Source organism: Pogona vitticeps, chromosome 12, assembly GCF_051106095.1.
Source record: "Pogona vitticeps strain Pit_001003342236 chromosome 12, PviZW2.1, whole genome shotgun sequence".
Taxonomy (NCBI): domain Eukaryota; kingdom Metazoa; phylum Chordata; class Lepidosauria; order Squamata; family Agamidae; genus Pogona; species Pogona vitticeps.
In genome coordinates this window covers 20,371,547-20,386,650 of record NC_135794.1, presented here as the reverse complement: position 1 = coordinate 20,386,650, position 15,104 = coordinate 20,371,547, and the positions used below count along the sequence as shown (strand labels likewise).

The 15,104-nt window shown below is 43.2% G+C and overlaps 1 protein-coding gene across 3 annotated transcripts in view; it reads right to left on the bottom strand.

The window, feature by feature from the left end:
• Positions 1-15,104, bottom strand: part of LRRK1 (leucine rich repeat kinase 1) — a 69,581-nt gene that overhangs the window by 52,060 nt on the left and 2,417 nt on the right. The window contains exons 1-2 of one of the 3 annotated variants that reach the window (XM_072982187.2): positions 9,620-15,071; positions 8,068-8,274 (exon numbers count right to left, since the gene is read on the bottom strand). In XM_072982187.2, coding sequence (XP_072838288.2) covers positions 8,068-8,134 — 67 coding nt within the window. In that variant the 5' untranslated portion in view covers positions 8,135-8,274; positions 9,620-15,071. Of the gene's footprint in view, positions 1-575; positions 834-8,067; positions 8,275-9,619; positions 15,072-15,104 lie in introns of those variants that run through there. The other 2 variants (XM_072982186.2, XM_072982188.2) reach the window with 2 other exon arrangements.

The window sequence follows — 15,104 nt, the reverse complement described above, 5'->3', positions numbered from 1 at the left end:
CTACACAAATGCAAATGAAGTCAACAAAGTAACAAACAGTTTAAATATTATTCAATCAATCAATTCAATTAATTAGTTTTCCCGTTTTTCTTCGACAGACTATCTTTTTAGCAACAAACAGATTTGTGTTCCTAAAGTTGATTTGTGTTATTAAGTTTTCTGATTTCTCCTACATATTAATGCCAGTATACTAAGGAACAATAAATGGGACCTGGGACTAATTGCGGGTTATAATTATCACATTTTCTAACATATGGCCATTGAAAGAAGAGCAGCAGCATTCTGAACAGATGAACGGACAGTTTGATATCTGCAGAAAATAGAAGTCTTGTTTCCAGGGCTTCATTCCAATACCAGCAAATTTAAAAAATGCAGAGCTCTAAAACTCACACTTAGAGACCCTTAACTAGACCTGGGCAAAAGGAAACCTGACATTTCGTTTTGTTTCATTTTCTACGACATGCAAATAAGGATCACTTTGATCTAGGCCAGCATATGATTTTCAAGCATGGAGCTGTTTACATGTGAACATTGATTTTAAAGGAAAACCTGCACCCTCACGCCGCAGAACTCACCTTGCTATCATTATTCAGAACAGAGTCTCAAAACCTCTCAAGCATCTGAATTTTAAGCCAGTCCTGAGTCCCTGCAATCCAAAATCTCTTCCGGCAGTAGACCCGTTGGATGCTGCCAACACGGCTATGTTGAGCTCTCCCCATGCTGTTACAGAGCTGTGTTGCTTCTCCTGTGACTGAGAAAAATATCTATGCCTGCGAGTCTAGAGAGCTTTGCTGGTAACAGATCTCACGGACTCCCTCCGGAATGAAACTCAACCTTTAGGTTCTCTGGCAAATCAGGGGGCAGGAGGTGGTGGGTGGGGATGGGGCAAACAGCTCCTAGCATGACCTCCGAGGGCAAATTCTTGCAGAACACCGGATGGCTATCACAGCCGCAATTAACCCCATTTGTTCATTTCTGCTGATTCTTGATCAATGAGCTGACACGGGTTAAACCACAAATGCTTGGAATAGGTAGTTAAATTTGTCCAATGCAGCATAACAAAGTAGATCAAGTAAATTCAATTAGTTTTAGGCCTAAATCCTAAGGGACAAGCTGCTATGAACACAGAGAGATCCGTTTCTAGGTAACTATCCACCAGCCGGCTATATCATAGGAGCAGGATGGTTTTTGGATTTGCCTGCTTCTCTCTCCCATCTCAAATTTATGCAGCCAGAAGATTTCTGAAGGACCTTGTTAATGAAACTTAAATATTTATGCACCATATGGCTAAGTTTTTGGGTTTTTTTACATGCGCATGGAATGCACTGTAAACCTCTATACATGTGCGGCTGTGAATTAGCTGCTGGAGTGGTTTGGCAGAGTTTGGTGTAAAGAGAAAGGTGGCTTTGACAAATAATAAAAAAATCCTTTTAATTATGCATCAGATAAAATGGTTCTGGCAGGAATCTATAGAGTAGTTAGAACATCGGTTTCTCTTAGCTGACCACCCCTTATTTGTTAGTTTACCTCAACTGGCACTTACTGTCTCAATACACTCACTCAGAGACTTGGCAATGAAAAAGAATGCAATGTTTCAGTTTACTCACAGATCTTCTTATATAAAAACAAGTGCCGTATTTTTGTGCAAATGGTAACTTGTTACTTTACTCAGCTTTATTTCATTTACTTCATTATTAACTAACTGACTGGTTACATAACTAACTGACAGAACACTTCATCTGTTCACTTCTGACTCCATAACCACACACTGACAGAAATACCAAATGAACCCTGATTGGAAAAAAAAAGGGAGGAAAAAGAATCTGAGCTAGAGGGGGAACTATTGGATGTTACTGAGTTGACTGACATTTACTGCAGCTCCCTCCTAGTCAAAATAATTTATGGGTTTTGGCAAATTCTTATCGAAAGGGGGTGAAATCTAAAAATTCTTATCTGCTCCAACTCCAGGGTTGTTGTGGGCAAAACAAAAAAATAGTCACAAAGAAGTTGCAGCAGCTCTTTTACAGTCCAGGTGGTGCTTCTTGCTGATCCTGGAGTCTTCTTGATCTCTCTGGCTCTTAACCAACCCGTACCCACGGCTCCAGTCACCCCCAAAAACATTGGGGGAGGGGGAAGGCGATGAAGAGAGAAATGACTCAAGCTTTGGAACGAAAGCTTCATATTTTGTTTCCTGGACTCAGCACAGCCCAGAAGTTTGCAAATATTCCTCCTCGTATGCCAAGCCTATTCCATGGGCATCGGCATCATCTTTGGCTCCCCCCCCCAAACCGAGGTGCGTTCATGAAATATACATAAGGGTAAACAACTCTTCTTCACTCAGCCATCTCTTTCATGTCGCGTTTTTGATTCAGACAGCCCCAAACACAGCGGAGAATGGATCAAAGCCTTTGAAAACAGTGCCAAGCAGAACATTTCTTGCTAGGATCCTGGCAATTCCACCTGATATAAAGCCACCTGCCCCAGCCATAAAATGCTTTAAAAATTAATAAAGAGCAATAAAAAGGAACAGAAGCAAAACGGGTTATCTCTAGTGGGCTCTGGCAAGTCCGCACTGCCCCTCCTAAAGATGCCCCTTCTCTTGCTCTTTGGGTGGTCATTTGTCCTTCCCAGCTGTAGGACCCTGGACATCACACCAGCCGTACAAATGCCAGCTTTTTTCAACACTTCATAATGGCCTACACCACGCTGTCTTACATCACGTCAGACTGCTAATCTATCAAATTCAGGAACAGACCCAGTGCAGCCTGTGGGCTTCTTGGGGTTTCACAGCAGGGTGTGACCCACCAAAGTCTGGACGGGAGGCAGACGGGGAGACTCCCAAGCGGCTCTCCTGTGATCTAGCGCTACGCTCTCAGTTCTGACCAGCAAGAGTTCTGTAAGGATATGCAACAAGGGGCTCAAGTTACAGGAAGCCAGAATTTGGCTTAACATTAGGAAAAACTTCCTAACTGTTAGAGAAGTACGACAACGGGACCAATGATCTCGAGAGGTGGTGAGCGCTCCAACACCGGAGGCATTCAAGAGAAATTTAGACAGCCACTTGGTAGTGTAGTCCTGCATCGAGGTGGGGTGTGTGGACTTGATGGCCTTAGAGGCCCCTTCCAACTTCACAATTCTACGAGTCTAAGATGTCGGATACGCACCTTCTGAGCCCAGGTGCCCAACCATCTTCAAAAGGCGCCAATGACAAAATGCAAGACGATTGCAAATGAAGCTAGTGTGATTCGGTGATTAGCGAGACCAGAGTAAAGCTGAGTAGGTTCAAATCTATACTATCGAATTTGTTGGACAGCGTCATCAAAGCAACCAACATGAATTTGACACAACTCCGGGAAGGCAGTGGAAGACAGGAGGGCCTGGTGTGCTCTGGTCGGTGGGGTCACAAAGAGTCGGACGTGACTTAACGACCAAATGCAATCAATCAATCAATCAATCAATCAATCAATCAATCAATCAATCAATCAATCAATCAATCAATCAATCAATCAATCAATCAATCAATCAATCAATCAATCAATCAATCGAATTTGTTACTTGTCAATAATGCTCTCTTTCCCCTCCAACTCCTTCCACGTCATCTTGACCTACTATACCTCTCCAGATCATTTGTGTGGGAAAAGGAGGGGACGTTATTGGAAGCTATTCTGAGAGCTTGTTTTCTATGCCCCCCCCGTTCTAAGACCTCCCCTGGTTAGAAATCCCTATACATGTCGATGGAATTTTCCCCTCGTCCAAACAGATAAAGAAAGCAGACGGTACAAAAGCCGCCACAGCACGTCTGTGGCACGGAGCGTAGGTGGGTGCGAGAGGGATGGTAAGGAAGAGGTAAAAATAGCTTCTGCAGAATTTCTTCCATGTCAGACCGGAGAAGCAGGGAGCGCCTAGCCCGAAATGAGCACGAGCACCCTCTTCAAATCTCATGGTTCCTCAGACATGGAATCCAGGATTCAGATGGGGAAGTTATATAACATAAGCTGCCAAACATACGCTGAAGAAATGGCAAGACTTCAAGGCTGGGGGGGGGGGGGAGAGGAGAAAGCTTTTGACTAAATTTAGTTATGCAACAACTGCAATAAACACATTATTATTACATGCTGTGCCTATAACACTGAAATACTATGTCCCCACAAACTCCTTAGTTCCACATGCCAAGTCAAACAGAACTCGGGGCCAAGCAAGGAATAATGTAAGATATTCCCCCTTCCTTTGGATCAACCTGTAAATGTTGCTTTTAAAAACAAATAGCATCTCTAGCCAGTTTCACAATATTTATCCAGGCTTGTATACAACCAGTCAGTCACCTACGACGAGCAAAGTAAGGTTCCAGGTGACCAGGAGCACTCCGACGGTGGTGTCCGCTTAAAACGATCTCCTTTTAAAATGTACAGGAATCAGTACACTAAAAATGGGTGTTATATGTGTCAAGGGAAGCAGCCCAATAATGCGTTTTTAAAAAAAACTAGCAACTTCTCTGGACCTGTTTACCTAGATGCTTTTATAAACTATCTGTAGGCATGATTTGCCAACAAACATCAAGAGATAATTTAAAGTCTTATGAGTTATTCGCACTGACCCCGTCAGCTGTCACACCAACGGCTGAATAATAGGGATGATCACATGCAAGTTCTCTCCAAAACATGGTGCTTCATGCTTAGGGTACAGAAACCTACATTTTTTTTCAGTTTAAGAAGGATGTTAAGTGTCTGGAGCATCTCCAGAGAAGAGTGACCAAGAAGACTTTTAAAAAGAAGTCCCTGGAAACTAAATTCCATCAGGAATGGCTGAGGAAGCTGGGTACGTTTAGCTCAAAGGAGATAACACTAGAGGTGATGTGATAGCTATCTTCAAATTTTTAAAAGGCTGCCACATGGAAGATGGAGCAAGTTTATCTTCTGCTGCCCCAGAGGAAAGGATGCGAACTAGAGATGGGCACAAACTGCCAGTTCGGTGGTTCGTCTTTCAGATGAACAGGTGTTCGGCACTTCCCAGCCATGCCTCCTCCAGCAGGAACCCACACAGAGGCAGTGCCTGGAGGAGGCAGGGCAGGGAAGCTGCCTTTGAGTAGGCACCTACTGGAGGAGGCAGCGCTGGGAAGGGCCAAACACCTGTCCATCCAAAGGACCAACTGGCACAAACTGCTGGTACCAATGGATTCCAATTACAATCTTCTAAGGAAACCTTAGGAAGGAATTCCCGAACTTGGTTCACCTTGGTTGCGGACTCTTGCTTCTTCAGAAACGTTCAAACAGAGTTCGGATATGCCACTGATGGGTGTGTGTGTGTGTGTGTGTGTGTGTGCTTTTAGCTGTGGATTCCTTGCAGGGCACAAGGTTGGTCTCAATGACCCTTAGGTGCTTCCTCAACTTTCCATTCCGACAATCCTATGACATCCGGGTGTCCTGACGGAAGCAAACTGTGGCTACTAGACACAACCAGAACGACTCGTAACATTTGTTCATTCATAGAAGTAGGAATGGATTTTGTTGGACTGAAAAGAGTAGGGAAGACATGGCAATGAAACTGCACCACCATCCCATGCAAAAAAATAAAAAATAGAGAGAGGGAGGAGGAAAGTTGGTGCGAGGGATCTATCTCTTGGTCTGGGTGTAGGATTCTGTGAGCTTTAGCCCTACAATAAAGAAATTTTCCCACCTCTGAAAAAAAAAAGAGCATGGAAAATAACACGCTGTAGCTCAGCCCCAGCCCCGTATTTAATCACTAACCTGGTCACCAGAGGTGAGCAGGAATTTTATGCAGGCGATTGTATGGTCTGGCAGAAAAGAAATTTAAGTGCTCTGCCCATTTCTCCACCCAACATGGGAACTGCACAGGTTGCAAGAGGGGAAGAGGTAACCCTTCCTCTCTGCCCAGCATTGAAACACAGTCTTCTATTTCTCCTACCATTCTTCAGCAATTTACTAAATAATTAGGAATTTTGCAACTGTGGGAGGCTTATTTACAGGGCTGAAATGCCTATGCAGTTTTATTCCGTGCACCACAGATGTACAGAGAGATACAAATCAGGCAACCCAAAGTCATGCATGCACATTCACTAGAAAGCCCCACTGAGTTAAACTAGACTTACTCTCATGTAAAATACCCAAGGCAGCCATCACGACTGCTCTTTACCCCATCTTCCTCTAGCCACGCAATACACGATAGGGGAACCAACCTCAGCCACATCCTGAAGAGCACACGGTGGAAAAACACCTGCTATGTTGAGCTGAAATTGGGGGCAGTCTTTTAAAAAAAAATGCAAATCACTGCCATAGCAACTTCATGCAGACAGTTCCTAATGAGGACTCCCCCAGCCTTCCCTTGGAGAATCCTGCTGCATTATGGCTTGAAAGGATGTCATTATTACATTTCAATGGTTATATTAATTTGTTCGATGCTCATAGACTACACGGAGGCCCCTCTCAAAGGGTGTGTGTGTTAAAATAGACATTCAATACAAGCTGGGAAGAGAAAGCGGAAATCTGAGGAGCTACGTAGAATCCATACACAGAGGGGCAGGAAATTCCCGAAGTACTTTGATATCTCCTTGCATAAGATCTCTGCTAAAGGTAGAAAAGGTATCAGGATTTTTTAAAAGCAGCCGTTTCTTTGCCATCAACGCTTTGCTTCTTCTTGGTTCTCACACCGAGCCCCACATTCATTCCTCAGTACTTCCTCTTGATGAAGGAAAAAGCCCATGCCTGGAAGCAGCGGAAGAGAAGGGAAGATGATTAAATCCCAGAGCCAAAGGCAGATGGAACTTCCCTCAAGGCTCTTTGGCAGAACCTCCTCCTGCTGGAGCTGAGAAGAATGTAGAGCATCTCCATGCCACTGCTCCCGTTAAATACAGCATTTGTGACAATCCAGCTAATGACACCCATCAATCACAGTGACAGGTAATCCCTCCTCCTTATCACAACAATACACCTACAACAAAAACACACTGATCACCATAATCGCCCATCTCCTGAAAAGGACAAAGCTGATCCAACAACCTTCAGAACATGGCCACAACAACCATTAGATTCTGGCCGTGAAAGCCTTCGCAAATACATTACTTTTTAATATTTAAAAATGGGTCCTTTGTTCCTTTTTGCTCGTTTTTAAAGGCACATGTCACCGCTGTTGACCTTTATTTATTTATTTTTAATATTTTAAATATTTTGATTTCCCATAGGGTGCAATGGATAAAATGACAGCCTCGGGACTCTGGAGAACAGGGTTCCAATCCCTGCTTGGCCATGGGAAGCTCACGAGGGGAATGGAAACTGGCCGAACCGCTCCTTAAATATCTCACTGACCTTGAACGCCCAATTATTAGAAGACCAAGCCCAGCACCATCAAGCAGGAGGTTTGAGGAGAGAAAGGGAAACACAAACTCCTACCCATGCTGTGTGATACAAGAATCAAACGGGATACTGTTCTGAATATGAATTCTCCACCACAAACATGTCTTCCTTCTTGCAACAGAATTTCATCAAAGAATTTCCTTAGCAATCAAAGTCCCATTGTAAGCCTTTTTAATAAATAAATAAATAAATCACAAAATAAAGCCCACTAAAATCAGGATACAGTAGGACCGCCTTATCCACAGCATCAGTATCCATGGTCTCAAAATATTAAAAATCATAAAAGAAAAATCATAAAAATATTTATTTCTAAAGGTGAAGTGAATAGATCTGGCCAGTAAAGAAAGCCAGAGACCATGCTATGTATAGTTTTTTGCTATTAAAATAGCATTCACTATCATCCATATTTTTCAGCTTATAGGGGTCTTACTGGACCTAGTTCCTGACAATTACATTGTGAAGAGATAGACATGTCCCACCATGTGAGAGAGAAATTTTGTGAAAGCGGAGCGGACCTTGCATCTCGATCTTTCTCCTTGCATCTCAGTCTTTCTCCTTGCAACTCGATCTTTCTCCTTGCATCTCGATCTTTCTCCTTGCACTTCGATCTTTCTCAGTTATGTGGAACCAGCAAAAGCCAACCCACCAAGTTACACCCAAAGCAAACTAACGGAGGAACAGAAAATGCCAACTCGTTTACCTTCGGGTGCCGCCATATTGCTTTTACTGTCCTCCAGAGAGTCTTCTGTTCCCACACACCAGTACATGCTGAGGCCTCGCCAGGACTCCCCAAAGGGTCACCTTTCTGATGCATTTAAGAACCAGCGCACAATTGTCACATCCAGACGATGCTTATCCAGCTTGTTTCCTCCTTGTGCTTGAATCCCAGCCAGGAAACAAATGAGGCCTATTAAAAAATAAAGGGGGCCAATTGAGATACAGAATTATCTAAGTAAGTCCTTCAAACAGCCCAGGAATTACAAGCTGCACATTTTCTCTAAAATATTCCGTTCTCTGCCACCCTTGTATGATTTCAAGCAGCTGCCAAATTATTTGTTAGGTCGAAGGATTAATAAGTTGCAACACAGCAAAAGCTTTTACATGATGTAGCTTCGGAGAACCAGCCACAGGGAAGCTCTCCCAGTTTTTGCAGCTTCCAGCATCTCACCTCACTCAACAACCAGTACAGAAGGAAACACCTATAAGTACGAAGCATGACCATTAACTCCTTTTAATCAGAAAAAAAAGAGCTGCCAGCCTGGGGAGCCTTGGGCCAGCTGCACAGTCTCAAGGTTGCCCCTAGAGGAAGGGAATGGTAATGCACTTCTGAAGATTACCTGGAAAACTCTAAAATGTGTATATACTTACAATGACAATAAATAAATAAATAAATAAATAAATAAATAAATAAATAAATAAATAAATAAATAAATAAATAAATAAATAAATAAATGGCTCACCCTAAGTCAGAATTGACTTTACAGAACACGATCATCATGATTATTTAACACTGGAAGTGGACTTTTGGTTACTTTCAAGTTTATTTATTTATTTAAAATATTTTCACCTTGCCTTTCTCCTTAACCCGCCTTTCTCCCAAGATAGCTTACATTATTAACAACCAATACTGTATTTAAAGCAAAAAACAATGAGTGTATACAAAGACGGCTTACATTGTTCCAAGACAATATTCAAAACTAAAAACAATGAGTGCATACAAAGGCGGTTTACATCATTAAAAGGCAATATTTAAAGCTAAAAATAATAAGTATACAAATATTTAAAAGGAACAAACAAATACCACTCTGGATCGTGAAGTCCAGCTCCCATCGAGCAGGCCCAGTGGGGGAATCAAACTCCCAACCTCTGGCTCTGCAGCCAGATGCCTAAAACACAGAACTATTCAAGAGTTCTAATAATCATCCTCTTGGAACAGCAGGGCTGGAAGGGACCCTCTGGAGTCCAACCTCTGTCAAGAAGGCCTGGGGGGGGGGATTGAACTTCCAACCCCTGGCTCCATAGCCAGAGACCTAAACCACACAGCTATCCATCTCCCAAAGTGTTGACTGGAGGACGGTGGGAGTGCCAGTCACCCTCAGCTTAGGAGAAAGTAGAACTCCTGCAACATTTCACCCATATTTTTAAGACCTGGGCGTCAATTCTCCCCACACCACGAAGGTTTTTTAGATGGCTTCGCCTGTCTTAGTGACAATTTCTTGCTCCTGTTCACGCCCACACACGAAAGCCCTTACCTACACCAAGGTGTGCTTCCAACTTTCCGCTCGTCCGTCCTTTTAAGAAAGTCTCCAGGTCCCCGTTTTGGACACATTGCTTCTGTGTTGGCTTTTGCAGCTGGTGCACTGCAAGGCGAGCCTAAGACCCTGGACTTCCTGCTTCCCGTTTTCACGATGCAAATGTCAGCAGGTTTCATTCAGCAATGTCATGATTTTCAAAAAAAAATTAATAATTGAGAAGTCTACCCTAATCCTTCTACAAAGAGGCTCTGCCCGTTGCTGCAGCCAGATGTTGGGAATATCAACAGATGTTGGGAATATCAGAGATGCTTGCAGGAAAAAGACCTTCCCTACCAACGCAGAGAGACAGGCCCCCCCTACTCCTTCTTTGAAAGAGCCACAAGGAACTGAAGCGATCCGCCAACGCATCCGCCCGTCTGGCTTTTCCTCCTAAACCACAAACCCAACCGAAACTGTGGCAGGAAGTGGCAGAACACAGATGGTGGTGGAGAGGAGGGGACGCGGAGGGACCCAAAAGGTAGCGGCCAAGGTGAGCCTAAAACGAGAGTAGCAAGGCACCAATCTTTTGCGTGGGGAAAACAAGGCCACCCACTTTTAACCTGGTCTGTTTCCTGGGCCTTTAAGGTCTGAACTACCGGCATACATTTGTGCGCTTTTTTTTCTGCCATGAAGAGCGCCTAAGGCAACAAGAGGGGAGAAATGAAAAAAGCAAGATGACAGCCCTTATGAGTCCATGAGTGTTGGTTGAGTTCACCACTCTGCTTCTTTTGAGTTGCCACTCATTCTCCTTTTTGAAATCCTCTAGCAAAGAAGGGGAGTTTGGGATATTGACATGGTTTTTCTTACTGGTCCAGGCTGCAGAGAAGAAGTTAATAAAAGAATGGAAACCTTTCTATTTAGAACTAAATTCTTCTTCTTCTTTGTCCTTCCCAAAGACTTTGTGCAGCAAGACACATGTGAGTGGGGAGTGTGTATGTGTGTGTGTTTCTCTGGTCATCTAATGAGTTGTGATAATTCACTGAGGACTTGAACCCGGGATTCGTGAAGCCCAGCCCGGCATTTATGATACTGTACGGCAACGTTGTATGGTACCCACCAACCGATTTTTCAGCTTTCCTTGGACATGGATCCTGTGACCATTGGTGAGCAGGCCAGCAAGGTAGAGCCATTTTACTCTTTCCACTTTGGAAATATAAGGCTAACACCTACTTAGATCGAGGCTGCAGTAAGATTTCAATGCAGTTCTTTCCCATTCATAACAACAGCTTTTACAAAGTTTGATCATGCAGAGCGATAATCATGAATACACAGAAACCACAAGGAGAGGGGAGGGGAAGATAATAAGTTTATACTTGCTCTTTGTTCGATGTAACTATTAAACCAAGGGCACCTTTCCACAACCTTGGGACGGGTGCTTTTTATGAGTCAGAGATGGTCTAATCCTCAAGAGCTGATACAAGCTCGAACTGGGGGCAGCACAACTGACAAGGCTCCCTTGGCCTTTCTCCAAGACTTTTACAAATGCATCCGCCACGTCTGGCTCATCTAAAGGGCTAACAGGATTTCTAAATGGCTAGCAGGTTAGCTGCCCAGAGTAGATTTGGCTAGATGGGTGGTATAAAAGCCAAATAAATAAATAATTCCCCCCCCCCCCCGCTTTATCAGAAAATAGAGTGCAAATAGAGAAAATAAGTAAGCCAATCTGTTCTGGGCTACTCTAAAGTTGCTTCCTACACTTGGAATAGGAAGAAGGCCTGTTCCTTCAACAGGAGCTAACCTTATTTTAATACTAACACGCTTCTAGCCACGTTTAAACTTAGAAGCACAAGAAAGACCTGCTGGAGGCTATCCCGCCCTGATGGCTTGAACCCTCTCTGCAACAAAATGTTGCAGCCTATGCTTCACATTCAACCTTGACTTGGCCACACACACACACCCTGCAACAAAAGGTTGCAGCATGTTCTTTCCCTTCTAAGCGGCATACATTTGGGTTTGGTCCACAGTGGGTTGGTGGGTAGGGGAGGAGTCGCTGCCTTAAATCGTTTTTTAAAAACCTGCCAAACACTATTGGAGGATTCTGAACTGCTGTTCTCTGCTAGGTGACCTCCCATGAAGGCAAGGCTTGATGAGGACCAGTCTGATGGGGTGGCTGCCGTGTCTGACTAGTTCCATGTTAGCCTTCCACTCAATGGAAAGTCCTGCCGGTGTGGTAATGCGCCATCACTGCTGTTGCTAGATTGTAGTGGGTAGGGGGCTGGTTTACTTCATGGAGATCACCCTACAACAACAGCCCTAATGAAATAACAGCGCCACTCCACACACAGAGACACACACATTACTATGATGCCAGCAATTTCTTCTCAGGAACTGCTTTATGATGGGGACTTAGGCGATGGGGGTTCTGGCCCCTGCTAGGTCACAAAACTGAGTCTTGCCTCCTTTGCTCTCTCTCTCTCTTCTTGACCCACCTTACAGGGTTCTTGTGAGGATAAACAGGTGAAAATTCATTGGAGGAAATGCAGAGTATAAAGGCAACCAATAAATATTTTTTTTAAAAAAAATTTTTCCCTGCAACAAAAAATGGAGAGGGCTGCTGGATAGAGGAGCACTCCATTTGATTAACTTGGAGCAACAGGGCCATCCAATCAGGGTTGGGAGGAACCAATGATGTAACAACAAACAAACATTGACTTAAATCGTGGTTTAAATCATGGCTTAAATTTTTAAAAGTTTTTTTATTGAATTATTTTAAATAACCCATTTTTAAAATTTAAATCATTATTTAAACAGTGATTTATGATATAGTTCATTTTAAGATTCAATCCACCCTGCACCCGGGAGACTTTGCAAATTTCCCAGAACTCTTGGAGTACACAGAAGGCGTGCAAGGGAAATGTTTACGAGGTTCTTTGTGCACACATTTTAAAAGCAACGGCCTAGGAGAGAGTACATCGAGCACAAGGTGCCTACAAATTCTGTTCTTTGGATGTTAAACAATAAATTGTTGGAATGAAAGCAAATTGTACACCTGATCCAAGAAGTAGGGCGTATATACCACAGAGAAATGGCACAAAAGTGCAAAATTAGCACTTCCTGAACCGTTCTAGACCAGGGTGCAAAGAGAAACTATACTGTTATTGTTTTATGAACTTGTTTTATGAACTTGTTGTTAGCCGCCCAGAGTAGACTTTGGTCTAGATGGGTGGGATATAAATTAAATCAATAAATCTATCAATAAATTAGAAAGTCAAAGAAAAAATAAAATAAATAAAAATAACAAAATGAAACCTTCACTAAGGTAGTTTGCAACAGGATATTTTGCTGTTTTGAAGTCAATGAGAAATCAGCAAGCAGATATGTGAAAACGCAGATCATCTACATGATCAAGGAAGCAGAGCATATATTGGGCTACAAAGAAATGGCAGAAGAGTGCAAAAAATAGCACTTCCTGAACTGTACCGTTTTAGACCAGGGTGCAAAGAGAAATTACGAAGTCAAAAGAAACCGACTGGTTCAAATAAAGACATAAATAACAAAATGAAACCTTAACAACAAACTTCCAGAAAGATCGTGTCTAAGGAAGTTTCCAACGGGGATATTTTGCTGTCTCAGGTCAATAAGAAATCAGCAAACAGATACATCTCTCAAAACGTAGAACTGAAAATTTGGTTGCCTCCAAATAATGTTAAACCAACTCTAGTTGACTCATTTGTTTGCACTTTATAACCAAACCGCTATTTGTGTGTGAGTGTGTATGCTTATTTATTGACTGGGTTTTAAGGCTTAAAGGCAAATTCCAAGAAATGTAAATATTGCCTGTTCACAAAGAGAAACCAAACAACAAAGTCAAAACAACGACACCCTTCTCAAGTCACTTCTGGAGAAGACCGGGATCTTTCCTTGATGTCTGTTACAGTTTTACAAAATCTTGTCGCTTTGCTCTCCTTCTGCAAGCAGGCAAAAAAGATCTTTCTCTTCAGTCGTACCTCAAGTAAACCCCTTGTCTGATTTTTAGATAGTTACACATTCTTGCCTTGACTTGGATTTTTAGTACAGTACTACCCTGTTTCCCTGAAAATAAGACCTAACCTGAAAATAAGCCCTAGTATGATTTTTCAGGATGCTCGTAATGTAAGCCCTACCACAAAAATAAGCCCCAGTTAAGTGAAACCCTGCCCTCCACTATTGTGCAGCAACCAGAAGATGACATGACTATGGTATTTGAATAAATGTAGATTGTTGTACAGTACATGAAAAAAAAACCCTCAAAATAAGCCCTAATGCGATTTTTGGATCAAAAATTAATATAAGATCCTGTCTTATTTTCAGGGAAATGTCTTCAATTTCTGCGTTCTTCGTCTCTCAGAGTGACATTTTTGTGTACATATTGATCTTTGCCTTAATATTGCCTGTTATTTGATGTAAGATGCCTCCTGATTCTTTGTCCCCAGTTTTAAATGTTGTCTTTTAATGATGCTAACCACCCTTGTGTACTCACGGTTTTCAACTTTAAATATTGTCTTTCATTGCTGTAAGCCACCTTGGGACCTTTTCAAGGAGAAAGGTGGGGCAAAAATATGAGAAAGAAAGAAAGAAAGAAAGAAAGAAAGAAAGAAAGAAAGAAAGAAAGAAAGAAAGAAAGAAAGAAAGAAAGAAAGAAAGAAAGAAAGAAAGAAAGAAAGAAAGAAAGAAAGAAAGAAATTAAACAGGCAGAAAGCTCTGCCCAGCAGAGAGTAGGCGGGGAGGGACACTTCACCGGTTGTACTGGCGCCTGTCAAGGCACCGTGGGTGAACAACAACCCAGAGAGAACACGTGGAAGAGGAAAAGCGGGCTGGGCTCCGAAAGACTGCCCATTTTCTGATCAGCTCACCATCCTGGATTTTAAAAAGTTGCAAGGGGCGAATTTGGGAGAGAGGGGCGCCGTTTATAAAAGCTGATGGGGAGGGGCCAAGGAAACCTGAACCTCGCCGGATGGAATAAATCTTATTTTCGAAAGGCAAAGCAGCCGCCTTCTCTGGCAACCCAGGCCTTCCCCCCCCCCCCAGCATTTCGTCCGCCAATTTTCTTTCCTCCTCCTTTTCTCCTGCTCTTCAGCGAGAGCAAACACAACACCACTCCTCCCCTCTTCTGCAAAACCAACACACAAGAAGCGGACTAAACTTTATGCGCCCAGCTCCCCTCCCCAGAAAAACTATTCCAAAATGCTTTCTAAAAACAAAATAACTCCCCATCAAGACCCAGCTTTCCGTACTCCTCGCCCTCGGCAGTCAGTCCCCCCTGAACGAACTCTCTCCGGACGGACGTTCCAGGACTGCGCAGGAACTGGGGGGGCGCGTTACTTAAGGCGCCCGCGTTTGTTCCAGTAACGTCTGAACGTCTGCACGGGAGTTGGGAGTTAGGAAAAGCGAGACGCAACCTTCAAAACGCCATCGGGGCAGAGGAAAGGCTGGAAACTCCCCTGCCCTACGGTCATCGGGGGGA